Here is a 23596-nt window from a genome sequence, read left to right as displayed (position 1 = left end):
ATTTTACAGCAAAAGTAAGTATTTTTTGCTATAATGATAGCAATTAGGGGAAAAAATTGATTTGAAACTGATTAAAAAACCCTTTTTTGTGCTGAAAAACCCCAATTACAACTAACTTGGCATGATCTTTGGCGCTAATGTGAATAGCTGTGAAAATAAATGAATAAAAATCACAGCAAATGGATGATTGCATATAGTTTAAAGACACCACAGTTCATTTATTTTAAATCTCTTCTCTCTTTTTTCCCCCAGTTTCTTACAGGGACACTAGACACAAACAGGTTTTTGTGCATCAATTGCAGCTGCCCATTTGCATTGTATACAAAGGCACTCTGCGAAAGCCATTTGAAAGTGAAGGACGGCTAACAACAAGCATACATTGCCTCCTGTTTCCATCACAAACCACATGTGGGTTCAGAGCTGTTGAAGGTAAGGGACTACAGAAAACGGGGGTGAGGTGTGGGGTGTGTAACATTCAAAATTCAATCAAGTGAAGGCCATCTCCAGCAGGGTAACAGCGTGTGGAGGCAGGGTGGGGGGAGGGAAAACTCAGCTGAAGTTTCCACTGGGCCTGCTGTGTTCCTAATGCAGCCTTGGATGTAATTGGGTCCCAGAAGGCTGTTCATTATTGTGGGTGAGCGAGGCAACAAAACAGAAAGAGGTAGAAGGAGAAAGAAAATGTCTCATTCTTTGCTCAGTGCCTTTGTCCTGGCACCATTATGGGACAAGAGTTAATTAAAAGAGCAGTTGATGCCTCTGTTTTTCTCATCAATCTCACTTCTGCTCTTATTAAGTTTGTAATGACAGCGGAGCTTGTCCCTGTCAGCCACCAGACGCTCAGCTGAGGGGAAGAATGAGGGAAAGGCGAGGGCGGGGCAGTTAATGTGAGAGACAGCTCATCTCAACAAATCTCACAGTGGTCAACAGCTAACATAATCCCTCCATCACATCTCGGGGTGACGATGTATACTCCGTGGAGGATGAGCGTACTTTCATGAAAAGGCATCTTTATTCGGGGTGTGGCAGGAGAGCCCGTTTAAGAGGCGTGGCTTTACGCCCTAATCCTGTGGCTCCTACATGCAGCGCCTTGGAGGCCATTTTAATTCCTCCATCATTACAGGCACCGTCCCTGGAAAGCTTTAGTAAAGGTGACTGCTGACACTGTCATTCACAAGGACAATTTCAAAATGTCAGCCCATAGCTGAGATTTGTCTCATTAAAGTTGGTGGAGTCTATTATATCCATCCCCTCCTCCACCTGCCACACTCAATCAAGATGACTTGGAGAAATGAGGGGATTGAGGGGACTCATAATATGCTTATTTGCATTAGAGTTACAGTGAGACAGACGATCACTGACCAACAAGAAAGGGCTGTGGAAAAGGAAGTCAGCTGAGAGGAAAAACACTGCTGGTTAGTGCATTTGTAGAATTCACAAGCAGACCAAGCTTCGTTTCGTCTTTCCTTGCAAATTGATGCCAGCTGGCAGGAGAGGTATCCTCTAAGAAACATCAGAAAAAAGGGGAAAAAAAATCTAAGTGTGACTGTGACAAAGACACTGACTCTCTATCGAAGGCGTTGTTCAACAGTCTTGTAACCTGAAGATTTACATACAGCTTTAATAGCCCAGCTCTTCATCCAAAACATATCAGCACACATGTAGATGCGAGGCACAAGTCAGCGGTAGATGTCGCGTTTTGTTTCCCTTTGATCAGTTTCACTCACCTCAGTTCTTAAATGTGAAGCTGACGGGGGAAATTTCGCATCATCAGCAATGTGGCTGCGTTTGGGTAGTTGGACAACGTGCAGACAAACCTCTGAGCCTCCAGTTTGTTTTAATCAGCTGTTACCTAAGCTTTTTTGGGATGCTTCCTTATTAACACTTGGCAAACTTTTCCAGTCGTGGTCCTCTCAGAGACTCAACTCATCCCGGTCTCAAACCAGGCATCTTCTAATCAAACTCTAGCTCTAAAAAGGTTAGTTCATCATTGATATCAACCTGTGATAAATGAAAAGCCAGCTGTTCTAAAACATTCTCTTGTTCAGGTTCTGAGGTTGCGACCACTTGGCTGCTTGTCATTTGAAATTTGTTATCGGCTTCGTCATTCCTTTTTAACCCGGCTTTAGGCTCCTTTGTGACTTTTGGAGTATTTTTTGATAAAATATGATGGAAAATATTAATAAAGACTCAACTGGTTGGTTAACAGAGATCATTGTTACCTTTTCAGTGCCCACCCTCTGGGTGTGGAACCTGATTTAACGGTGGACATGCTTCATGATCACAGTTAATGACTTCTAAATTAATCGTTTGCCACTTAGTTTTAATAGATACATAAGCAAAAACCGAGTTGCATCATTTTCACTTATGAAATCATTATTCACAGCACTGCAAAACTAACCAATGTTTTGCATGAATGTGCAGAAAAACGCATCAGAACTACACTGGATTAAAAAAAAAAAAAAAAAATTGCTAATGTTTATTCACCTTTTTCATTTGTAAAAGATGTGGAAAGAAAAAGAAACATAAGCTGATTTTCATGTAAAAAGACCAAAAAAAGACAGACCAGTCTATATGAAGCTGCATGACATTCTGATCAGCTGAGGGGAAAGAGGAAGGTGCACGCCAACAAAGGCATATGAGCATTTCTGAACATCTGTTTCAAGGAAAACCAAAAAGGTAATGTTTGCCATAACAATGACAGCATTTATATATTTAATCGTGGTGAAATAATGAAGCGATGATGAGCCACAGTATGTTGTTGGAACAAGGTCAACAGGAGTAAAAAAAGGTCAATTGACTAAGCCTGCATGAGAGTATTGTGAGTATTAGGGCGTATGACATTACGACTGTAGAGTCAGTAGACACTCGTGCCACAAGTACATTTTCAATAGTGCTCCAGTCTGTAGAGGAGCACTTCAAGGTGGCACGTGTCGTTCAAGCCACAACACTGCAAGAACTAGTAAATACAAGGACATGAAGACACGTAACACTTACATCAGCTTACCATTTATCAGCTGCACTCTGACAATACCGTCAGGAATATAGAAAATTAAGTTTGAGTTTTTAGTGACGGTACAATTATTGTCAACACCTCTCTAAAAGCCTTTCAATAATAAGCACATATAAATACTGTTTATGGGGGAACAGAAAGAAAGAAAGGAAAAAAAACAGCACAGTCCTTTTTCCTTAAAATGCATCATGGAAACAGCTAGTGAAGGTGATGAAGGTGGAGGGAGGCTTTCTAATCAACCCAGCTAGTCTCCGAGTCTTGTGCCTTATACAAGTTCTCACTCTAGTGGTCTGAACATGAACTGCAGCTGACGGCCACACTGGGAGGAAGAAATGGCTGAAAGCTGCACTGTTTTTGCTTTTGCTGGTGTGGTCCGAGCCTCGATGACAGTGACTGCTTAGAAGCTGAAATGGATCGGGAGCTTCTTACTTCCAGAAGCTGTTTTACAGTCCGAAGCGGGCAGGGGTGTGTCTGGGTGTCATGGGGACCTCTTCTTTCCTCCCTGGCGTACAGATTTTCACCGCCCTGAATCAGGAGAGAGAAGCAGGTGCAGACAAGTTACTTCCTGTGGCAACATACACAACAAGAGCTTTATTCCTTATTGCAGTGTTTGGTCAATGCTGAATGTTTCCTACTCTGGGTTAAAAGAGCTGGGGGGGGTTTTAAGCTGCATGAAGAGGAGAATGAATGAAAAGACAGAGCGGTGTCTCTGTGAAGAGTGTTGGGACGTAGAGCCTGACGCCTCTGACAGTGCAATCTATCATCTTTAATTACAGCAGTGTGACACTGACACTTCTCTCATCTCTCCCTCCTGCTAACACACACACACACACACACACACACCTGCAGCAATTACAACCATCAGGCCATAACCTCCTTCTGTCAATCCGTCCCCGCTCTCTGGCTTACCGGTCACTTTGGGAGAAAATGTTGTGCTTCCCTTAACACACACGCTTCCAGTAGCTTCATTAAGCTCAATGAACATGAATGTCTGACTGGTGGTGCATGTTTTATAACAGAGATACACTTTTTTAGTGTAGTGTCAGCTGGCCCACTGACCATTCCTAAAGGACTAAATATATCTGAATACTTGATCTAACATGTTCCAGCTAATGTTTAATGTTATGTAAAGCTTTAAAATGTAATCATTTCTGACTGGTGTGCAACTGCACTATATGACAGATAACTACATCTACTTGGTGCACTCAATTAGATTTTTACCACATGTTCAGTTTGTCTGATAAATATTGTTTGTTTATTAAATGCTCCCCGCTCTAAAACAGCAGAAGTGGTAACTTGAACCTGCTGGAAAGTGCAATTTACACTTTACTATTACTAAATGCTTTTCAACCTAATGTGTCAACAGGAATCTGGGACTTTTCTTTTGAAATGCATTTAATATTAGGGATTTTTTAAAGGGGGGGCCGTAGAATTTCTGAGAAGACCAAGCACATTACAGAATCTCTATTTCTGAAAACATATGGTTTTGATTTTAAGACCATCGAACCACTTTCTTCTTCTGTCTTCACGTCAGGTGCAGGATACACCCTGCACATGTTGCCAGTCTGTTGCAGGACTAGCACAGACAATCAACCAGTCACACTCACATTCCCACCTTGGGTTAATTTAAAATCACTGATTCACCTGACTCCGTGCATACTGTGGGAGGAAGCCACACAAGGAGAACATGCAAACTCCACACACAGACACACAATCCAACCCAGCACCTTCCTGCTGTGAGGTGATGGTGCTAACCATTGCGAGGCTACATTTGGAGAGTTAAAACTTGTTGCATTGTCTCTTAAGCATTTCATATAGAACAAACACACAGGCTCCAATCCCACTGTAACAACTGGTATGATGGCAAAAAACTCAATGCTCCCCATTTATACACAACACAAGCAACAGGGCTGTTTACTAATTCACAGCAGTGATCTGCGCTGCTGAGCAGGGAGACGGGTGATAAGCAGCTGCCACACGAAAGCACGCCCGACAACGTATTTCATCCCAGTCACACTGAACTCAGAGAGGAGACGCTCGTGAGGCCCGCCGGAGGACAAAGGCAGCCACGAGCCCAGGAGAGCCTTCAACTTCATTATCACACACCCAGCTTCCTCTTCTTAAATCTGATTCTTAATCCTATACCTCGAGTGTGATTATTTTCAACATATCTGTCACAGATGTGGCCACACTAAGCTCGAGACAGAAAAACCAGCTGATTAATTAACAATAAAGGGACTTTTTTAAATTTGTCTTTATAACCCTATTTCTCTATGTAAAGCTCGGAGATGGGTGTGAAATTAATTTTTTTGGTCTAATTTGAAAATGAACATTCCCCTCCTTTCTCTGTTCTGCTATGGCACAATTTAAATTGCTGCAGTAATGGGGGTCAGCCAGGAGTCAATATTATTTCTTTTTGTCTCGTCTGGAGGGACCAGAGGTGAGAAAAGCTCATCATGAAGAGTGAGAAAGGTGGAGTAGAGGGAGGGAGGGAGGGGTGAAGATAGGGGATTGGCAGCAGGGTAGGTAAATTAAACGTTTCTAATCTTGACTGTGTATGGAAAATGAGGGCCACAGGGAACTATTGTTGGACGAGGCCCGTGTAGAGAACCAAAAGGAGGGGAGATTTGTTGCCGCCTTACCTCACGCTGCCGGCGTTGTTCTTCTTCTCCTGCTCTTCTCGACGAGCTCGCAGCTGCTCCTCGGCCATGGCCATCTCCTCCTCCATGTTGGTGATCTCCTCCTTGGCCCTGCGACGGTTCTCCTACAAGTCGAACACAGACAGATGGTTTAAAAAGAATAATTCAGAAATGTTTACATGCACAAGTCAATGTTAACATTTTATTCTAAAATCAGTGCTATTAACAGTCTCCGCTCTTCTAAGAAGGGATTTTATGGTGCAGGCAAGTCAAGTTCGTTTCACTTATAGATCTGTCTTTCTGCCTGAGGATTTTTCCAGGTTGGAACAAGAGACTCCACCTGTCCAACTACTGCTGCTTATCCAGAAGATGGATAAGCAGGTTTGTGTTGTGGGGCCAGCAGTCTAAAACAGAGAGAGCCGGACCTCATTCTCCCAGGCCAACTTCTCCAGCTAATCCGGAGGCACTCCAAGGCGTTCCTAAGCCAGCTGAGATGTTAACTTCTCCAGCATGTGCTGCTCTGCCTCGGGGGCCTTCTTCCACTAGGGCGTGCCAGAAACACCTCACCTGGAAGGCGTCCAGGAGCCACCCTCGTCAAATGCCCAACACACCTCAACTGGCTGGTTTCGATGTTGAGATGTAGCAACTCTGAGTCTTTATTCCTCAGCCACCTTCAGAGGAAGCTCATTTTTGCCGATTGTATCCATAATCTAAGTTTTTTGAGCTTGTGTTCATAAGGCGTCAATCTCACGCCTCCCTATCCCCTCACTTGTGAGGCCTGCCACAGAAACTCCTCCATTTGGGGCAACAGCTTATCCCTTAATCAGAGTGAGCAATCTACCCTGAGGAACATGGACTCAGACTTGTAGGTGCTGGATGCTGATTTAGCTCACTGGTTGAGCAGGTGCCCGAATGCCCTACAGCTGAAATGCAGCGGGCCTGGATTCCAGTCCGACCTGCAGCCCTTGGCTGCGTGTCTTCCCCTGCTTTCTCGTCTCCTCTTTGCTGCTAAAAATATAAAATAAAGCTAAAAAAACCCCCTAAAAATAAATCGTTGGAGGTGCCAATTCTTATCCCAGCCACTTCACACTGTAGTGCAAGCTGATTAGACCAAGACAACCACATCATCTGCGAAGAGCAGAGACATGATCCTAAGTCTGTCAAAGTTGACACCCTCTGCCACTTGGCTCCGACTAGGATTTCTATCCATAAAAGTTATGAACAAGGGCAGGCCTGATGGAAAAGGATCCGATTTACTGCTGGCAATGCAAACCAAGCTCTCACTACGACTGTACAGGGAATAAATGGTTCATAGCAACGGGGCAGTCAGCCTGTACTTACAGGATGCTCAGAGGGACACGGTCAACAAAACACATGTAGACTGGTTGGGCAAACTCCCACGCGCCCTCACACAACTTTGAGGTTGATAAAGAGCCAGTGTTCCACAACTAGGATGGAAACTACATTACTCCTGAGTCTAAAAAAGTTTTTAAGAAAAGTTGCCACCACACCGAAAAGCTGATCAGGACCACAGCTGAGGGGTCAAAACAAAAACAACACAAAAATGTACTTTTTATATTTACACAGAATTTCCCACCTCTCCTTCTGACCTTCCTGTCATAGCTGCCTGCTCTTTCAGCCCTTCCACAACCCCATCATCCACCCGTATGCTGCTCCACCCATGTCTCGACTTACCTGTCTGCTTTTTCCAGCATGTTTGATGCTATAAAACATGGGTCCCAGTTCTGCTAGCCACTCTCCATCCACTGCAGTCACACACTGCATGTACTCCTGCAACACAAAGCACAAGTTAACATCAGCAACATAAATATCATCAACTGTTTTTCGCCAAAAACCTGCAGCAGTCAGTCTTCTTACCTTTGTGGTCATTACAAGCTCGTGGTAGATGATGTAGTCGGGAGTGTAGCCCATACCAAACAGGGAGCTGGTGGGATGGAGGTGACATGGCATACCTGTCCTCACATTCACATATTCCCCAATGCCCTGGGAGCAAACACATGCATAAATAAATTAAATGTTCAGGATCCTGGTTCCTGCAGTGTGCCTGTGTCTATGTTTGCACTATAAGGTCAGAGCAAAGCAGGTCATCTGGGCTAATTTGCTTCTCCACCTGGCTTAGACAGCAGGAAAATAAATTTAAAGTATATCCAACATTACTATGATTGCTTGGGTTAGCTGCCTACACATAAGTCAAACTGAGAACCTTGATTATATAGTCATGATTTCAAATTTCCTTTCAGATTTTACCGCTGTATTAATGGGAGGCCAGGGGGGATATTTCACCACTCTGTAATTATGCTGCTACAAATCTGCCACAACCAGTCGCCACTAGGTGTAACATATTAACTGAAGGAAACCGTAAGTGAAGAAAGTACCTTGAGCTTGGCAGCCTGGTGGAAGTAAGCAGCACAGATGCATTTTCTGATGATGTCCCAGTCTGAACCACAGGAAACCAGGTTCATCCTCTGCTGCACCATGATGTCCTTCAACTGGGAGCGTACCTCACGCACCTGCACAAACACAGTATTTATTGGAGGTAGAACCCAACAGACAAAACAAGTCCAACCTGGCTGCTTACAATTGTTTTAAAAATACATATCATTGCAATAATGTAACACCCTGAAAATCTCACAGGATTTAAACTTTGCCCAAACAGCAAACTTGACACTATTAACCATTAAAACTGCACAATATTCATATAACAGAGTTGCAAAGTGAATGAGAGATTTCCATCCAATGCTAGACGATATTCAGAGAGAGAATAGGTGAAGCAGTGCAAGTCTGACCTTGCGCATGGCCTTGGTGTGGATGAAGTGCTCGTTGCACCAGATGCTAGAGTAATTGTTGTTCTTCCACTGCATGTACACATTAAGGTAGGTGAGGTGGTCACTCTCGGGGACGGAGAACTTCTCCCTCACCTGGTCACTCTCCTCCTCACGACCCTGTAAATTCGCACAGAGTTTAATATTTAAAAGTGTTCATTAGTGTTTAAAAATGCAACAGCTAATCAGCATGAAGCAGAAACTTAATATTATACGGCAAATTTGTTAGCAAACATTTGCACATTTATGACATTATCGTTTGGATGGAGTTATGTTCCCGGCCACGTAGCACAGTCCAACATTCATTTTCTTCACTTTTTCCTTTACTTTTGTTTTTTTTTAAGTCTCCACTAATTCCTGAGGGAATTATCAGACTTTTAAGCTGCTAGTCACCAACTGTGTCTGTCTTCTGTCTGGTACAGTGAATTAGCTTCTCCACTGAAAAGGCAACAACTAAAAATAATGCCATGAGGGTGCTAAGAGTGAGCCAGAACAGTGCGCGTCTGAGGCGGAAACGATATGAAAGGAAAAAAAAGGAAAGCTTTTAAACTCCGAAGAGCTCCCTGTCTTTACGTGGACCAAAATATACTAAAGCAGTGCAGATGTCAGGCTTTTGATGCGATTCTCATGTCATCATTTGCTTCTTAGAGCAAACCTTTTCACATTCAAGAAGTCATGTGACTGGAGCTCATATTTATTTATTTTCGAAAAAACAACAAATCACATTCTTAAAAATTAAAAAAAAAGGAGTTGTACCTTAGGTCTGTAAAAGATAGCTGGCACAGACAACATGGAGACGATGATGAGAATGTCAGCACTGCAGCCCATGTCACAGGACACGATCAGCATCTTAGAGAGAGCGGGGTCAAGCGGAAACTCCACCATCAGACGTCCCGTTGGTGTCAAAGATCCTGAAAGGACGACAGAGGACACCGTGACAAACTCAGCGTGTGTGAAATATAAACGTACATGACATGTAAAGAATGTAGGAGGGACAAGTATTAAGATGAGTGGATAAGCTGCTTTTCCATCAAAAGCCTGCTGGCGTAAGGGAGAAGGCAGCATTGTGTGACACTTATTTATCTTTCACTGTGAGAGAGTAGAATGAACTGCTGACAGCTGAGAATACTTGTAGGGGAAAAAATAGAGTGTGAGATCAAAAAACTTTGCAGTTTCTGATTTAAATGATTAGACGAAAGAGTCTAAGAAGCTTATGAGGAGGAAAAGCAGAGTAGCAGAGAAGCCAGTTTGGGGCAGGTAAGCCTTAATCAGAGATAATCTGCTGTTAACACACCATACAGGGAATCATCAAAAGTCCCCCCCTTATCCCCAAATCCCTAAATCCCCTGGAATCTGGCTAAGGATGAGACCAAAATGAGACCCGACCAGTCAAATCAAACACAGGATCAGTTACTAGGCAATTACTCCACTGGCTAAACCTCACAACTGTCTCCTCCAGGCCTGTTTGCAGCGTCTGCACTATCAATGCGGCATCCTTTACAGAAGCCGGTCTCGTGCCTATGTTTGGGGTGTCACAATCACTATGTATCAGCTCAAAGCAGCGCTCAGAGGGGAAATGCAATTCCTAAATACCCAATATCCTCTGTCATCACTTCAGGAAAATGATTTATATTGTTTGGCCCTACTGGAAAAAAAACAACTGGCCTGGGCTAAGTCCAGCCTGCTACAACAGGCAGTATGTTAAAGTAAAAAGAGGAAGATGGCCTCGTTTTGCATTACAAATTTGGTAAATAATTTTACATGTCCATTTAACACAGATGGAGGATATACAAATAAATTTAGACTCAGTTTTATTTTATTTTATCACTAATCTGAAAATATAATGCTTTTTCTTTTCTTTTTAACTCATGAGCTGTGGAATACCTGTATCAACAGCAGTGCTCTGTTGAGTCTGAGACCAATCTATATACATCTTATATAGATCCTTTTTTTATACATTAATCTGCCAGTAATCCTCTCACTTAATCAATTATTTGTTTTGTCTATAAAATGTTAGAATATCATGGTGAGATATTTCCACACATAGGGGAAAGATACTCAGCTTCTGAATTCCTGGAATTTAAAGTTCTACTTAGTTATCAAAAAGTTATTAGATTGTACACTTTTTTTAAAAGTCGACATACTAGAAATCAATTTAAATGGGGGGAGGATTTCCGGTTGGACACTAGACACAAACCTGTGTTGTCCAAAGCTCCCAAGATCCAGAGCTGGTACATGGAGTTGAGCATGTTATCCTCAGGTGGTGGATCCATGAAGTGGAAAAGGAGCAAATCCTGAACACCCAGAGACTTTAACAGCAGGACTACGTTGGCCAAGTTGGTTCTCTGGATCTCCGGTATGGTGGTGGTCAGCATCTCGTTCTTAAAGGCGCTCTGAGTGTACAGCCTGTTCGGGCGGAGGAGACAGAGAGTAATGGTAAAGCTGGTTTGCTTGTTTTTGAACTGAGAAGATGAAATATGCTCATATTATGTGGACACACGTCATTAGGAAAGTACCAAGCATGCAGTCAGGTCCACAAGCTTTTGGACTGTAAAACAAGCCACTGCTGTGGATTTTAAAATCACACAGTCAAATAACTGAAATGCAGACTTCCAGCTTTAATTTGGAAGATTTTCATTATTTATTTATTTTTTACATGAACTGCTATTATGATTCAGTCATTTTCACACAGTTTGAAAATGTTTCCTTTTCCCTTCTTTCCCCGTGATTTGGGTACAAATTAATTTTGCTTTTATCTGTTACAGTTTTTTCTGTGCGGGCTCTTTTAAATGTTTTCTGGGAAACTCTAATCTGGAGTTCCTGTTCTTGACTTTAAACAGTGGTCTGCACCTCATTAAGGAAACTTCTGATTGTAGAATTTGATACCTCCACCTACTTGATGGTGTTTTTGACTTTGTTAGATGTTGTGAAGTTGCTGATCTGGTCAGTATAATCATTATTTTTAACATCCTTCAGTCACTGAACCACAAGGGAACAGGCGTCAACTGGTCATGATACTCCTTTCAGTGAACTGTCGAACTTATTCTTTAACTTGGTCTCTAATTCCTAAACAGTTATTGCAATAATTTTATCAAACCCCTTGAATTAAAGCTAAAAGTCTACATTTTTATCTTATTAAAATTCCACTGTGGTGATGTACAGAGGCAAAGAAAGTGTCACTATCCAAATATTTACGAAACTTCCTGAGCACGGGTTAAAGTATCTTTTCCAGCAATTACAGCAGTCTGGTGTAGGTGCTTATAATTACAGAATGATTTGAACATTGAGGGATTTGAGCGTGTGTGGGTGCCTACTGCAGGCACCCACACACGCTCAAAGGATCTTTGAACAGGGAATTCTCCACACGAGCTGAGTAAATCAGCGTGAATCTCTCTGTGCGCCCTCACATCCGCAGCTGCTCAAACGCCTCGACTGCGCCGTGTAAAGCTGTTCCAAAACCGATTCTTTGTATATTTTTGTGAGCTTGTGTGTTAAGAGCAGGTGGGTAGGATTTATCTCAGCATACGTGGGCTATCATCAGCCTCACAGCTCATTTCAAATACAAAATGCTTCACTATGTGTAGGTATGTCAGCAAGTCTCTATAATATGTTATAATAAGTTATAATATGTCCAAAGAGCGAGAGGTCAAGTAAAACCTCTAAAAGGATCTCCTTTCCTGCCGTACAAACAGTCAAACTGCATGAAATCCTCCAGAGATTAGGCTTCTGGCACTCTCCCTCCTTTGCTGCCTCTGTCTGTCTTGAAGGCATGGCCACAGCACACATGAACACAATTTGTGAACACATTAACAAACACTTCAACCAGAATGATGCAAGCTTTTTAGACAAGCAGGAGCAGAATAAAAGCCTGACTCTAACCCCGGGTGGTTTGTTTCTGAATATGTGCCATTCAGCCAAAAATACATTTACAATTGTAATGTGGAACTGGATTGCATGTAGCTACTGTGAGAAGGTTTTAAAACAGGCAGAATGAGAATATCTTCCCTCTTAAAGGATCAAGAGACTTTCAGTATTGAAAACAAGAAAAAGCCTGAGTTAAAAAAACAAAACTGCTAAAACTGTAAACTATGCACTAACTCCAGCTCAGAAATCCTGGAATGTGCCATGTGAATGTGTTTGCACAAACACTGAGTGTGCATAAAGCAGACGAGGGCCTGAATATTACCTGTAACACTGCCCTGGTCCTGTACGTCCTGCTCGACCAGCACGCTGGTTGGCATTTGCTTGGCTAATAGGATAAACCTGGAGCGCGTCCATTCCAATGCGAGGATTAAAAACCTTTTGAATAGGGAAAAAAAGGGAAGTAAATATCAATGGTGTCACTTTCCTTAAATACTGTAACAAGAGCATGATCTTTGATCAACTACAGTAACAAAAATATCTTCAGCGGGATTGAGCTACCTTAAGTTTGCAATAGCCTGAATCCACAACAAACATGATGCCATCCACAGTGAGGGAAGTCTCAGCGATGTTTGTAGCGACTATGCATTTTCTCACACCATCTGGAGCCTAGCAAGCGATGAAAGAAAGTTAATCAGCTGAAGGTTATTAGTTTGAGTAAAATTTTTATTTAAACAAATTCACAAGTGATAAAAACCTTCTGGAAGATCTTGGCCTGGAGGTCAGATGGAAGCTGAGAGTAAATGGGAAGCACAGCTAGAGGAGGAGCATTTTCCAAGTCTTCCAAACGCTCCACAATCTGATCCGATGTCACCTGCAATAACAAGGAAATACTTAAAACTTTACCAGACTCTAAAACTAAGAAATTTCCTCCATGTTTTTATTTTATTTTAGTTAGTTTAGTTTTCCAAGTTCACGAAGTTGATTAGTTTTCTCAAAGATTTTGCTTTTCTCTTTTTTACTAAAACTAGAATAACTTTGGTGAGAGCACACAAACCAAAAAAATAAATATATAAATATGTCATGTTGCTTACTTCAATGTCCTCTTGCCCAGGCATAAAAATGAGGATGTCTCCCACCAGCCCACTGAGGTGAATCTGCAATGCTTGCTTCACAGCTGCCTCCACGTAGTCCTCCTGAGGTGTCTACAAAGCACCAGACACAACAAATCATCCAGACTTTGCATAATATATGTACTAGTTGTATTTCATAAACTGAAAGCTTCATGTTGAGGTAAAAATATGGCAACCTAATTTACGTTTATTACACATATGATACAAAGTTCACAGATACCCGAAATAAGGAATAAAAACATAAACATACCTTGCTAAACAAAATGTCAACTGGAAAGGTTCTCCCTGGAATATGGAATATAGGTACGTTGCCAAAAAACGATGCAAACTTGTCAGAATCCATGGTTGCAGACGTAACTATGAGTTTCAAATCGGTGCGCCGAGATACAACCTGATAGGAAAAGCGAACAAAAGTGAAGAGCTTGCTTGACATCATCGAGTATTCTTCTCATAAAAGTACGTTGTACCGACCTCACGTAGCAGACCGAACAGCACGTCGGTATTCAGTGAGCGCTCGTGAGCTTCGTCCATTATAACAGCACTGTAGTGGTCCAGGTCCGACTCTCTCAGTGACTCCCTGAGCAGGATTCCATCTGTCATGTACTTTATCAGAGTTTTCTCTGATGTACAGTCCTCAAATCGGATTGCGTAACCAACCTAGAGGAAACATTGTCAAAATAATCAAGTAAAACTGGGGAAAAAAGTGAGAGAATGACCACAAATCCAATACTACTGTGTGACATGCACAGACATTCATTTTAATAAAAGGGGGAAAAAAGCAATTAAAGCAAAGATAGTACCTACTGATAGAAGTAAAACAGCGTTTTTTTAAACCCTATAAAAAAATGTTTTTCCCTTTACTTACTACTATTTTTCCACACACGAAGTTGATCAATTCATTCACTGCCACATTCCAGGTCGCTAACAAACCTGATATTTTCCTCTTGCCCACTAGATGGCAGTGTTACACAGCATATGCAAGATGGCGCCAGTGGGTTGGCTTTACCTCCTCTCCGAGGTTGGTGCCGATCTCCTCGCTGACTCTCTTGGCCACGCTCATGGCAGCCACTCTTCTGGGCTGAGTACAACCCACCATGCCGTATCTGGTGTAGCCATCCTCGTGCAGGTACTGGGTCAGCTGGGTGGTCTTCCCACTGCCGGTTTCCCCAACAACAATCACTATGCTGTTGTCCCTGCAGTTTGCAGTAAACACAATTAAAAATTGCAGGTTATACTCAAAGAACTCATCTCAGTTTTAATATGGGTTTCTTGTGACTAATTTCATAGTCCATTAAATAGTAAGCTAATCAAATGAACTGCTTAGTTGATGAGTATAAACAAATATTTGTCCAAACAGCCAATCAACCACATCCCTCTTTCTTTTAATGTCAAACACATTTTAAAGGTGGAGAACAATCAACATAGTCTTGGTATCAATACCTTATGATATTTAGAAGCTGCTGTCTGACTGCAAAGATCGGCAGGTACTGTCTCTGCTCCAGAATGCTCTTCTTCTTAGCAAATTCACTGCTGGCCTCGCTCTTCTCTTTCATGTGGTCTGCAAATTTTTGCTCTGCTCTGTAAAAAAGAAAAAAGAAAAAATGAATACGGTAGATCAGACAAACACTAGACTTCAGTGCTACAAGCCAGATTATTAGTAAAAGAGAAAATTTCTGTCAGCTTACCTGTAATCTACTTTGCCGTCCTCTCCTACAGCTTTGCCCCCTGGCATGTCTTCATCCTCCGTCTTCTTAATACCCATGATATCTCCCAGCTTGGTGCCCGCCAATTCCCAGTGTTTGTGCTGCGCCTGAAAACATAATTAAGGGCAAGTACACATATTCAGATCAGAAGAAGAGTGAACACAGCATCTGGAGTCAGATTCATCCAATAGTTTTGCCTCATTAATGATTTATTCCTTACACCGACACGGATTAAAATATTGTGATTACTCATTTAATGAAGGAATGTTAGACAACAGCAGCATTATAAGACATGCGTTCGTAAGCCTATCACAATTTATTTACATATTAATTTCATTTGTTAGAGAGTTGGATCGTATGTGGCTTCCAACACAACTGTGCAATACCAAACTACACAATGTATATGACACCTTGCACAATAATAGGGCATTTAATAGATTACATTATTACAATCAGGAATCTGTAATATTATCATAGATCTGTTATTGTCATATTATTATTATATAATGTATCTACTGTGTAACACTTTCAGGCATTTTAGATGTCTAGATTCTTTATTTTGTAATTCCATGAGGCAGGTGTCCCATCAGTCCCACATTCATTCTGCAGCATGAGACAACAATCCCAAAACCGGAGCCAGTTATAAAGAAATGTCTTCAGTGTTCAGAAGGACAAAGAATCCTGCAGCAGCATACTTTTGCACACTGTGTTATATTGTTTATTGCAGTAAATGCATTCCCATTCTCAGACTGAACCAGCATGAAGTGTGAGGCAGGGTCACTAAATTGTTTTCTGTGAACCTGTTTGAGTGGAATTGCATGCCCAGCATACCTTCTTTCGCTCTTTCTGCTCACGATGTTTACGGACCAGCTGGCTGCCCTTCCTAGAGATGATGGCCATATCAGAAGTAGCATCTTTCACAGGGATGACGGGTTCTGGCTACGGGAGGAGAAACACACACATATTGACACTAAAATTGCTAAGAAATTCCTCAAGCGTAATCGTGAGACAAATATAACATCTCAGAGATTGAAAATCTTAATGACGAGAGGCCTTACCTGTTTAGTGAAGACTATTCTTCCATCCAGGAAGGGAGGGACCAGGTTATGAACCAGCAGGTGAACCTTGGCGGCATTGTCCTCCTCAAAATCTTCATCCACTTCCAACCTTTGCACCACACCACTGGTCAGCATTCGATTGGTCTCCCACCGTTCGTTATCCTTTAAGAAGAATCACAGCCTCTTACAAAGATATACCCACACAAAGGACATGCACACACACAAAGATCACCTGCATGCGGTGGCACGTCATGTATACAGATACACAGACGATGTGCCACTGCGTGCAGGCGTACAGTTTGGATTTTGGTAAATATGAAGCAGAATGGTTGTACCTCATTGATCTGTCGTTTCTGGGCAGATATTCTTTTTTGAGTCTGCTTCTGAAGTATCTGCTCTCTCTTCTTTACGTAGTCGTCAGAGGTGGAAGTGAAAGGGTTGTGGAACTCATCATAGCCTTCATCCATCATGTACCAGTCTCTGTCAGCTTGCTGTAATTTCAGTTAAATAATCAGATAACAGAAAAAAAAATGCTTATGTATAAGGCATGAAAGAGTGATAATTTTGTACTCACCTTCTGGTCTTCCTCCCACTGTTCTTTCTCGTCCTCATTATCAAACATAAATCCTGTACCACCTTCTTCTTTCCTCCCTAAAGAAAAGACAAAGAAATTAAATTTCTCCGGCATACTATAAATGTTGAATGAAGGTTCAGTGTAGCTCCTTTTTTTTTTTTTTAAACAGTACCTTTTCCTTGTGATAAACGAGGTGTGGACCCCAAATGCTTTCGGTCATTGGCCCATTCATTATACTTATAGGATGGGGTAGGCAGGGGCGTGTCGTCAGCATAACGACCTGATCTAACTGATCTAAAAGCAGATAAATGGGATGTTAGCATCGAGTGGCAGTTAAGCATTTCACACAAAGTGCAATCATATTTACAAAAGCCTCTGATGAATCTAAGAAACTGATGATAACAGTATGATCATAACACTTGGTGATACAACAAGGTGATATGCAGCAAAGAGCTGCGAATTTTATTTTTATAAAATAAAAATGTACCAAATAGCATTTAAAGCTTAAAATGATTCTAAATGCAATTCAATATTTTCTATTCTGTGTGGGGTTACATATAAAATATCAGTTTTGATAAGTACAAAGAAATAAATAAAAATTACAGGTCCTGAGTCACAGAAATGTAATCTACAATACACGACAGTTGCTCACCTGTCCCTTCTCTCACTCTCTCGGCCAGAGCGTTGGCTTCTTTCCGAGCGGTCGGACTCTCTGTGAGACGGGGCAGGGGAAGGAGATTCCCACTGGGAATGCCTTGAACTGCCAAAACCACTGTCATCCTCATCCCAGTTGGAGCGGGAGGGAGTGAAAGAATCTATGTAAAAACAAAAGAAGGTAAGTGATCAAGTTGAATACACAACGTTTTGTACATGGCAATAAAACAAATTCAAATAAAAACGAATTAACCTCTGGGGCGACTCTGTGGAGTTTGGGGTTCATCTCTCCTACTGCCCCGGCTGATGCGATCGGACCACCCGTCCCTCTGTGAGCGTTCACTCCTCTCACTGCGCTCCCAACGCTCTGACCGACTGCTGCTGCTGCCACGGCTACAGCCGCTCTCGCGGTCATCTAACAGACAAAAGCAAAGGAGAGTTAATCTCAACATCTTCAATTGAAATAACATTTGCTTTCATTATCACCTGATCTACAATTTATGTCAAAACAAACAACCAAGGAATATCCAGAGTTTTTAGTGGTTCTTTTTCACAAATACTAAAAAAAAGGAAAAAAAAAATATCACACTAAAATCATGATGGATGGACTAAAACCAAAAGTCAACTTGCATGACTATTAGAAAAGTGATCTATGGAGTCACCTCTTTCACTGCGTCGATCTCTGCCCTTATCTCTACTCCTTTCTCGGTCTCTCTCTCTGTTTCTGTCCTCTTTAGAGGAGGCATAGACTCCATGCTCGCGCCTCTCCTTCTCCCTCTGCTGGTGCCTGCGTCTGAACTCTTCGCTGACCCCTCCAGGGTTTGAGGGCGTCTCTGAGCCAGTCACACGATACTTCCTGCTAGCGAGACAAAAAATAAAACATTCTTAATTCCATTATAGGATTACTGATGATAATTCCTCAGTCAAGCACACCATGACTTTTTGCTCTCTGCACTATTTCCAAGTCACGGTCCCATATACGAATAAACTATAAAACAGCACATTGTAAGTCTCAATGAAAGCTTTTTAAGCTCATAAAATGAAATGGAACATCTATCTATTCTTTGTAGAGTGTTCACACTTACCTCTCTTTTTTAGCAGTGCTACTCTTATCACTGTCTTCTTCATCAGATCCAGAGTCACTTTTACCTTCCTCCCAGTCTTTGTAGGAGGAAACCTTTGACTTCTTGCTACTCCTGTCATCACTGCTAGAATCTGCTTGTTCCTTAGTCTCACGCTCCTTCCTTTTCTGTGCTGCCAGAAGATCCAAGCCCAGTAAAGATGTGCGTGGAGTGGGTGCCCGAAATACATGGGGCTCTGCAGCAGCGCTCTTCTTCTTTACAATCAGACCTCCAACTTGAACGGTCGGATCGGATCCTTCCAGCCTATGCATTGACACGTCATCATCCATTATCTGTGGAGAAGTTATGATATGAGAAGGAGTGCTAGTAACTGTTGCTGGTGATATCAACATTGATAACATAATTACATTCTTTCTCAGGTTTTTTCATATTTATTACACTTTTATGTTTCAGATCATCAAACTAAATTTTTAAATAATGATTTCACTCATTAAGGAAAAAAGTTAACCTGGCCCTATGTGAAAAAGTAATTGCCTCTTAAAACTAACAACTGTTAGGAATTGCAATCAACTGCTTGTGATAACTGCTAATGAGTCTTTCACATCATCCCAGAGGAATCGCTGTGCCCACACTTCTGTCCAGAACTGTTTTAATTCAGCCACATTGGAGGGGTTTCCAAACTAAACAACCTTTTTAAGGTCATGGCAAAGCATCTCGACTGGATTTAACTCCAATCGTGTGTATTTACTCGGGTTATATTTACCGGGAAGGAGACAAATACTTTTTCACAGCACTGTATCGATAGGCTGTCATTACACAGTCATTCTCGGAGTCAAAGCTAGGCTCCAATCAATAATCTAAACCACAGAGACATAACATTTAACTTATTTACTTATTGAATTTACGTTCACTGACCGATTACTGATGTTTGAAAAAAAAAAAACATCCAGGATATGAAGTAGCAACAATAACTTTTTACGCCGATCCAAAATGAAATAAATAAATCTTTGGTGGGAAATAAGTCACATATGTATTAGTACCTCTCATATTAATAGTGTCAAAACCTAACTTGAGGCTTTACACGTTTCCGCTGTAGTTGGTAACATGTTTACGTAAGCTCTACACATTATATTTAAGCAGCTAACATTGATCCATAAAAGAGCTCGTGGGTAATAGTATTAGTTTCATTTAAAAAACTAACTATCAAGTACCTCCGACTGAGCGGCTAGCCTCGGCTAGCCTTCGAGCTGCTAGTGTCCAGACGAGAAGGCGCAAAAATGTCGCGTGTTTCTGTCAGCGTAAAATACAAACACTCTCACATGAACGTAAACATCTGGGGCCAACTTATGGACCACAAAATGAATCACAAAACTAGCAGTAATGGCGTCAGAGAAAACGATTAACGATCGGTTTTCGTAAACTCAACGCGTATGTTTACAGATGAGGGAGCAGCCATTGCAATCCCACAATCCTTCTTCTTCTTCTTCCCCTTTGTACGGCGATACCAAACCGTACAAATGAAAAAGCGCCGCTTCTGGTTTGAAGTGATTACTACATCTCTTATATCTGTGAAGGTTCTCAGTCATCCAGGTCATCGTAGTCAAAGGAGTTTGCAAAGAAAAGCGTCTGGACTTCTTTGAGCTGCTTGAAGACGTTTCACCTCTCATCCGAGAAGCTTCTTCAGTTCTAAGGTCAAATGGCCGAGAGTCCCAGATTTAAACCCAGTGGGAGTATCCCCCCAAGGAGGGACAAAGGACCCCCTGGTGATCCTCTAATCACATGCGCCAAGGTGTGAAAGCGGGTGTGGGACCTAATCAGCCAGGGTTTCGGGTGAGCCCATTGTGAAACCTGGCCCCACCTTGTCATGTGAATTCCTGAGGTCAGATGGCCCAGGATGTGAGTGGGCGTTAAGGCGTCTGGGAGGAACTCAAAACTGGATTATAGATGGCAGACAGTTGGTGTCGTAAACCACCGCCTCTGTTCAAAGATGGTTGCTCACAGTGGACATAGATGGCCTCTTTCACTCCTCTTTCAAACCATCTGTCCTCTCTGTCCAAAATGTGAACATTGGCATCCTCAAAGAGTGACCTTTATCCCTAAGATGCAGATGGACTGCTGAGTCTTGTCCTGTGGAGGTAGCTCTTCTATGTTGTGCCATGCGCTTGTGAAGTGGCTGTTTGGTCTCTCAATGTGAGGTCTGGGCATTCCTCGCTGCACTGTACCGCATACACCACGTTGTTCAGTCTGTGTTTTGGAGTTTTGTCTTTCGGGTGAACCAGTTTGTGTCTGAGTGTGTTGCTGGGTCTGAAGTACACTGGGATGTCGTGCTTGGAGAAAACTCTCCTGAGTTTCTCTGATACACCGTTACATAGGATGACAATGTTGTTGCGTCTGTCTTTCTTATCCTCCTCGCTGGTGTCTGATCTTCTTTTCTGTGCCTCTTTGCTGACTTTATGAGCATGATTAGGATAACCGCATGTTTTCAGTGCTTCCTTTACATGTGTGTGTGTTCCTTCTTTTTCCCTTCAGGCTTGGAGGAACATGTTCTGCCATGGTGTAGGGTCCTAATTACATCAAGTTTGTGTTCCAGAGGGTGATGGGAGTCAAAGAGGAACTGTTTGCCTTTCCTGGACTGCGCTGCACATTGTGAGAATGGCAACCTCAACATTGAAGCCACCGAAGCCCACCACACGGACCAGTACCTCCTCTTGACTCCCATCACCCTCTGGGAACACAAACTTGGAGTAATTAGGACCCCACACCACTGGTGAACATGTTCCTCCAAGCCTGAAGGGAAAAGAAGGAACACACACATGTAAAGGAAGCACTGAAAACATGCGGTTATCCTAACTGGGCTGCTCATAAAGTCAGCAAAGAGGCACAGAAAAGAAGATCAGACACCAGCGAGGGAGGATAAGAAAGACAGACGCAACAACATTGTCATCCCCTATGTAACCGTGTATCAGAGAAACTCAGGAGAGTTTTCCCAAGCACGACATCCCAGTGTACTTCAGACCCAGCAACACACTCAGACACAAACTGGTTCACCCGAAAGACAAAACTCCAAAACACAGACTGAACAACGTGGTGTATGCGGTACAGTGCAGCGAGGAATGCCCAGACCTCTACATTGGAGAGACCAAACAGCCACTTCACAAGCGCATGGCACAACATAGAAGAGCTACCTCCACAGGACAAGACTCAGCAGTCCATCTGCATCTTAGGGATAAAGGTCACTCTTTTGAGGATGCCAATGTTCACATATTGGACAGAGAGGACAGATGGTTTGAAAGAGGAGTGAAAGAGGCCATCTATGTCCACTGTGAGCAACCATCTTTGAACAGAGGCGGTGGTTTACGACACCAACTGTCTGCCATCTATAATCCAGTTTTGAGTTCCCTCCCCAGACGCCTTAACGCCCACTCACATCCTGGGCCATCTGACCTCAGGAATTCACATGACAAGGTGGGGCCAGGTTTCACAATGAGCTCACCCGAAACCCTGGCTGATTAGGTCCCACACCCGCCACACCTTGGCGCATGTGATTAGAGGATCACCAGGGGTCCTTTGTCCCTCCTTGGGGGGATACTCCCACTGGGTTTAAATCTGGGACTCTCAGCCATTTGACCTTAGAACTGAAGAAGCTTCTCGGATGAGAGGTGAAACGTCTTCAAGCAGCTCAAAGAAGTCCAGACGCTTTTCTTTGCAAACTCCTTTGACTACATCTCTTATATTTTTTTTCTATATTTTATGTTTTGTACTGTACTGTTTATAAGGTTTGGGGAAACCTGCAGTCAGCTGAGACTGAAGAAGTCACTTGGATGAGTGACGAAACGTTTCTCCCACAAAACGCTACGTCCAGATGAACAGATTCAACTTTTGGAGATATATTTTATGTTCAGAATCAGAATCAGAAAAGGGTTTTTTGCCAGATGTAGAGCATATTTACAACATTAGGAAATTGCTGCGGTACTTAGTGCGAAACATACTATAAGACAAACACTTAAATAAAAAACAAAAAATAAATAAAAATAAGAAAAGTGCTAAGTCCCCATTAAGTAAAGGTTGTGTAACATCCCTTTAGCTTCTTTGGCCTGTATTTGTTTTGTTTTTCTCTTTATAACCCCCCTTTAAGCTTGTATCCGTATTAATCTAGAAGTTCCTTTTCATTCATTTTCTACATGAACTGTATCTAAACATATCATCCCACAGTTCTAAAATGTAATTGCAAATTTTTTTTAATAATTTTAATCAAACATGTGCTGATAAAGGAAAAAACGGGGATGGGATTTCTGTAATTATGTAGAGTTACAGGCGAGGAAAGAGTGTAAATGTCAAGAAAAATGAAGTAGAAAAATAACTTTGGAAACGACAATAGAAAAGAGTACCTTGATACAATAAAATAAACAGCAGAGTTTTGGTAAAAGCACAAACAATTCCAAAAAGTAAACTATGGTGTTGACGAGCATTGTCCAATGACTATACAAATGATTATGATAAAGTTTGAACCTACAACAAACGTGTTTTTGATGCAAAGGCATAAGTGGAAATACTGAAACTTTGGGATTAGTTTGGCTAAAAATTTTCTTCAGCTTAGTAAAAACACCCATGTCTAAGATTTGACCTAAGAAGAGTGTCCCAAAAAAGGGTTAGCAAGCACACTGTGGGTGATCTATCAGTAGAAAACATGTGGTTCACAGGGTTTATCAACAGGCAGATAACATAGTGTCACTGTGGGTTGTATCCGGGTTTTTAAAAAAACAGAAAAGAAAAAGGAAAAATACCAAATATAAAAATTCCTATTCAGAGAGTACCAATGAGTATAAACCTGCTAAGTTACTTTGGAAATGAAATAAAATCTTTTTGAAAAAAAAAATGTCTGTAGTCTTTACCGGGACAAAGAAAGTGTTATCTAAGCGCAGATAAAATGGGTAAAACACATGTTATGTCACCGGAGTCCCTTACATGCACAATGACAGCGCACACTTGACAACCTTGGCTTGCACCATGGTCTCGTGATCATCAGCTGGGCGATTTGA

At 42.0% G+C, this 23596-nt stretch overlaps 1 protein-coding gene across 2 annotated transcripts; it reads right to left on the bottom strand.

Annotated features, from left to right (window-relative positions):
* Window positions 1-2299: 2299 nt before the first annotated feature.
* dhx38 (DEAH (Asp-Glu-Ala-His) box polypeptide 38) lies at window positions 2300-20036 on the bottom strand. Of its 2 annotated transcripts, none has more exons than XM_031734387.2 (27): window positions 19769-20036; window positions 18561-18889; window positions 18138-18334; window positions 17729-17890; window positions 17474-17636; window positions 16994-17115; window positions 16822-16898; window positions 16583-16738; window positions 16248-16409; window positions 16021-16128; window positions 15172-15296; window positions 14927-15064; window positions 14493-14679; window positions 13958-14143; window positions 13737-13877; window positions 13448-13558; window positions 13111-13227; window positions 12915-13022; window positions 12679-12791; window positions 10690-10898; window positions 9249-9403; window positions 8457-8612; window positions 8046-8180; window positions 7528-7653; window positions 7345-7440; window positions 5653-5774; window positions 2300-3535 (listed from the first exon to the last, which is right to left on the bottom strand). In XM_031734387.2, the coding sequence occupies exons 2-27, from the start codon at window positions 18884-18886 to the stop codon at window positions 3454-3456; spliced, it is 3780 nt and encodes a 1259-aa protein (XP_031590247.1). In that variant the 5' UTR covers window positions 18887-18889; window positions 19769-20036; the 3' UTR covers window positions 2300-3453. The 2 variants fall into 2 exon arrangements, with proteins under 2 accessions (XP_031590247.1, XP_031590248.1); XM_031734388.2 differs by having other exon boundaries at window positions 18138-18331.
* Window positions 20037-23596: the final 3560 nt, after the last annotated feature.

Source organism: Oreochromis aureus, linkage group 1 (genome assembly GCF_013358895.1).
Source record: "Oreochromis aureus strain Israel breed Guangdong linkage group 1, ZZ_aureus, whole genome shotgun sequence".
Taxonomy (NCBI): Eukaryota; Metazoa; Chordata; class Actinopteri; order Cichliformes; family Cichlidae; genus Oreochromis; species Oreochromis aureus.
This window is presented reverse-complemented; position numbering and strand designations above follow the sequence as displayed.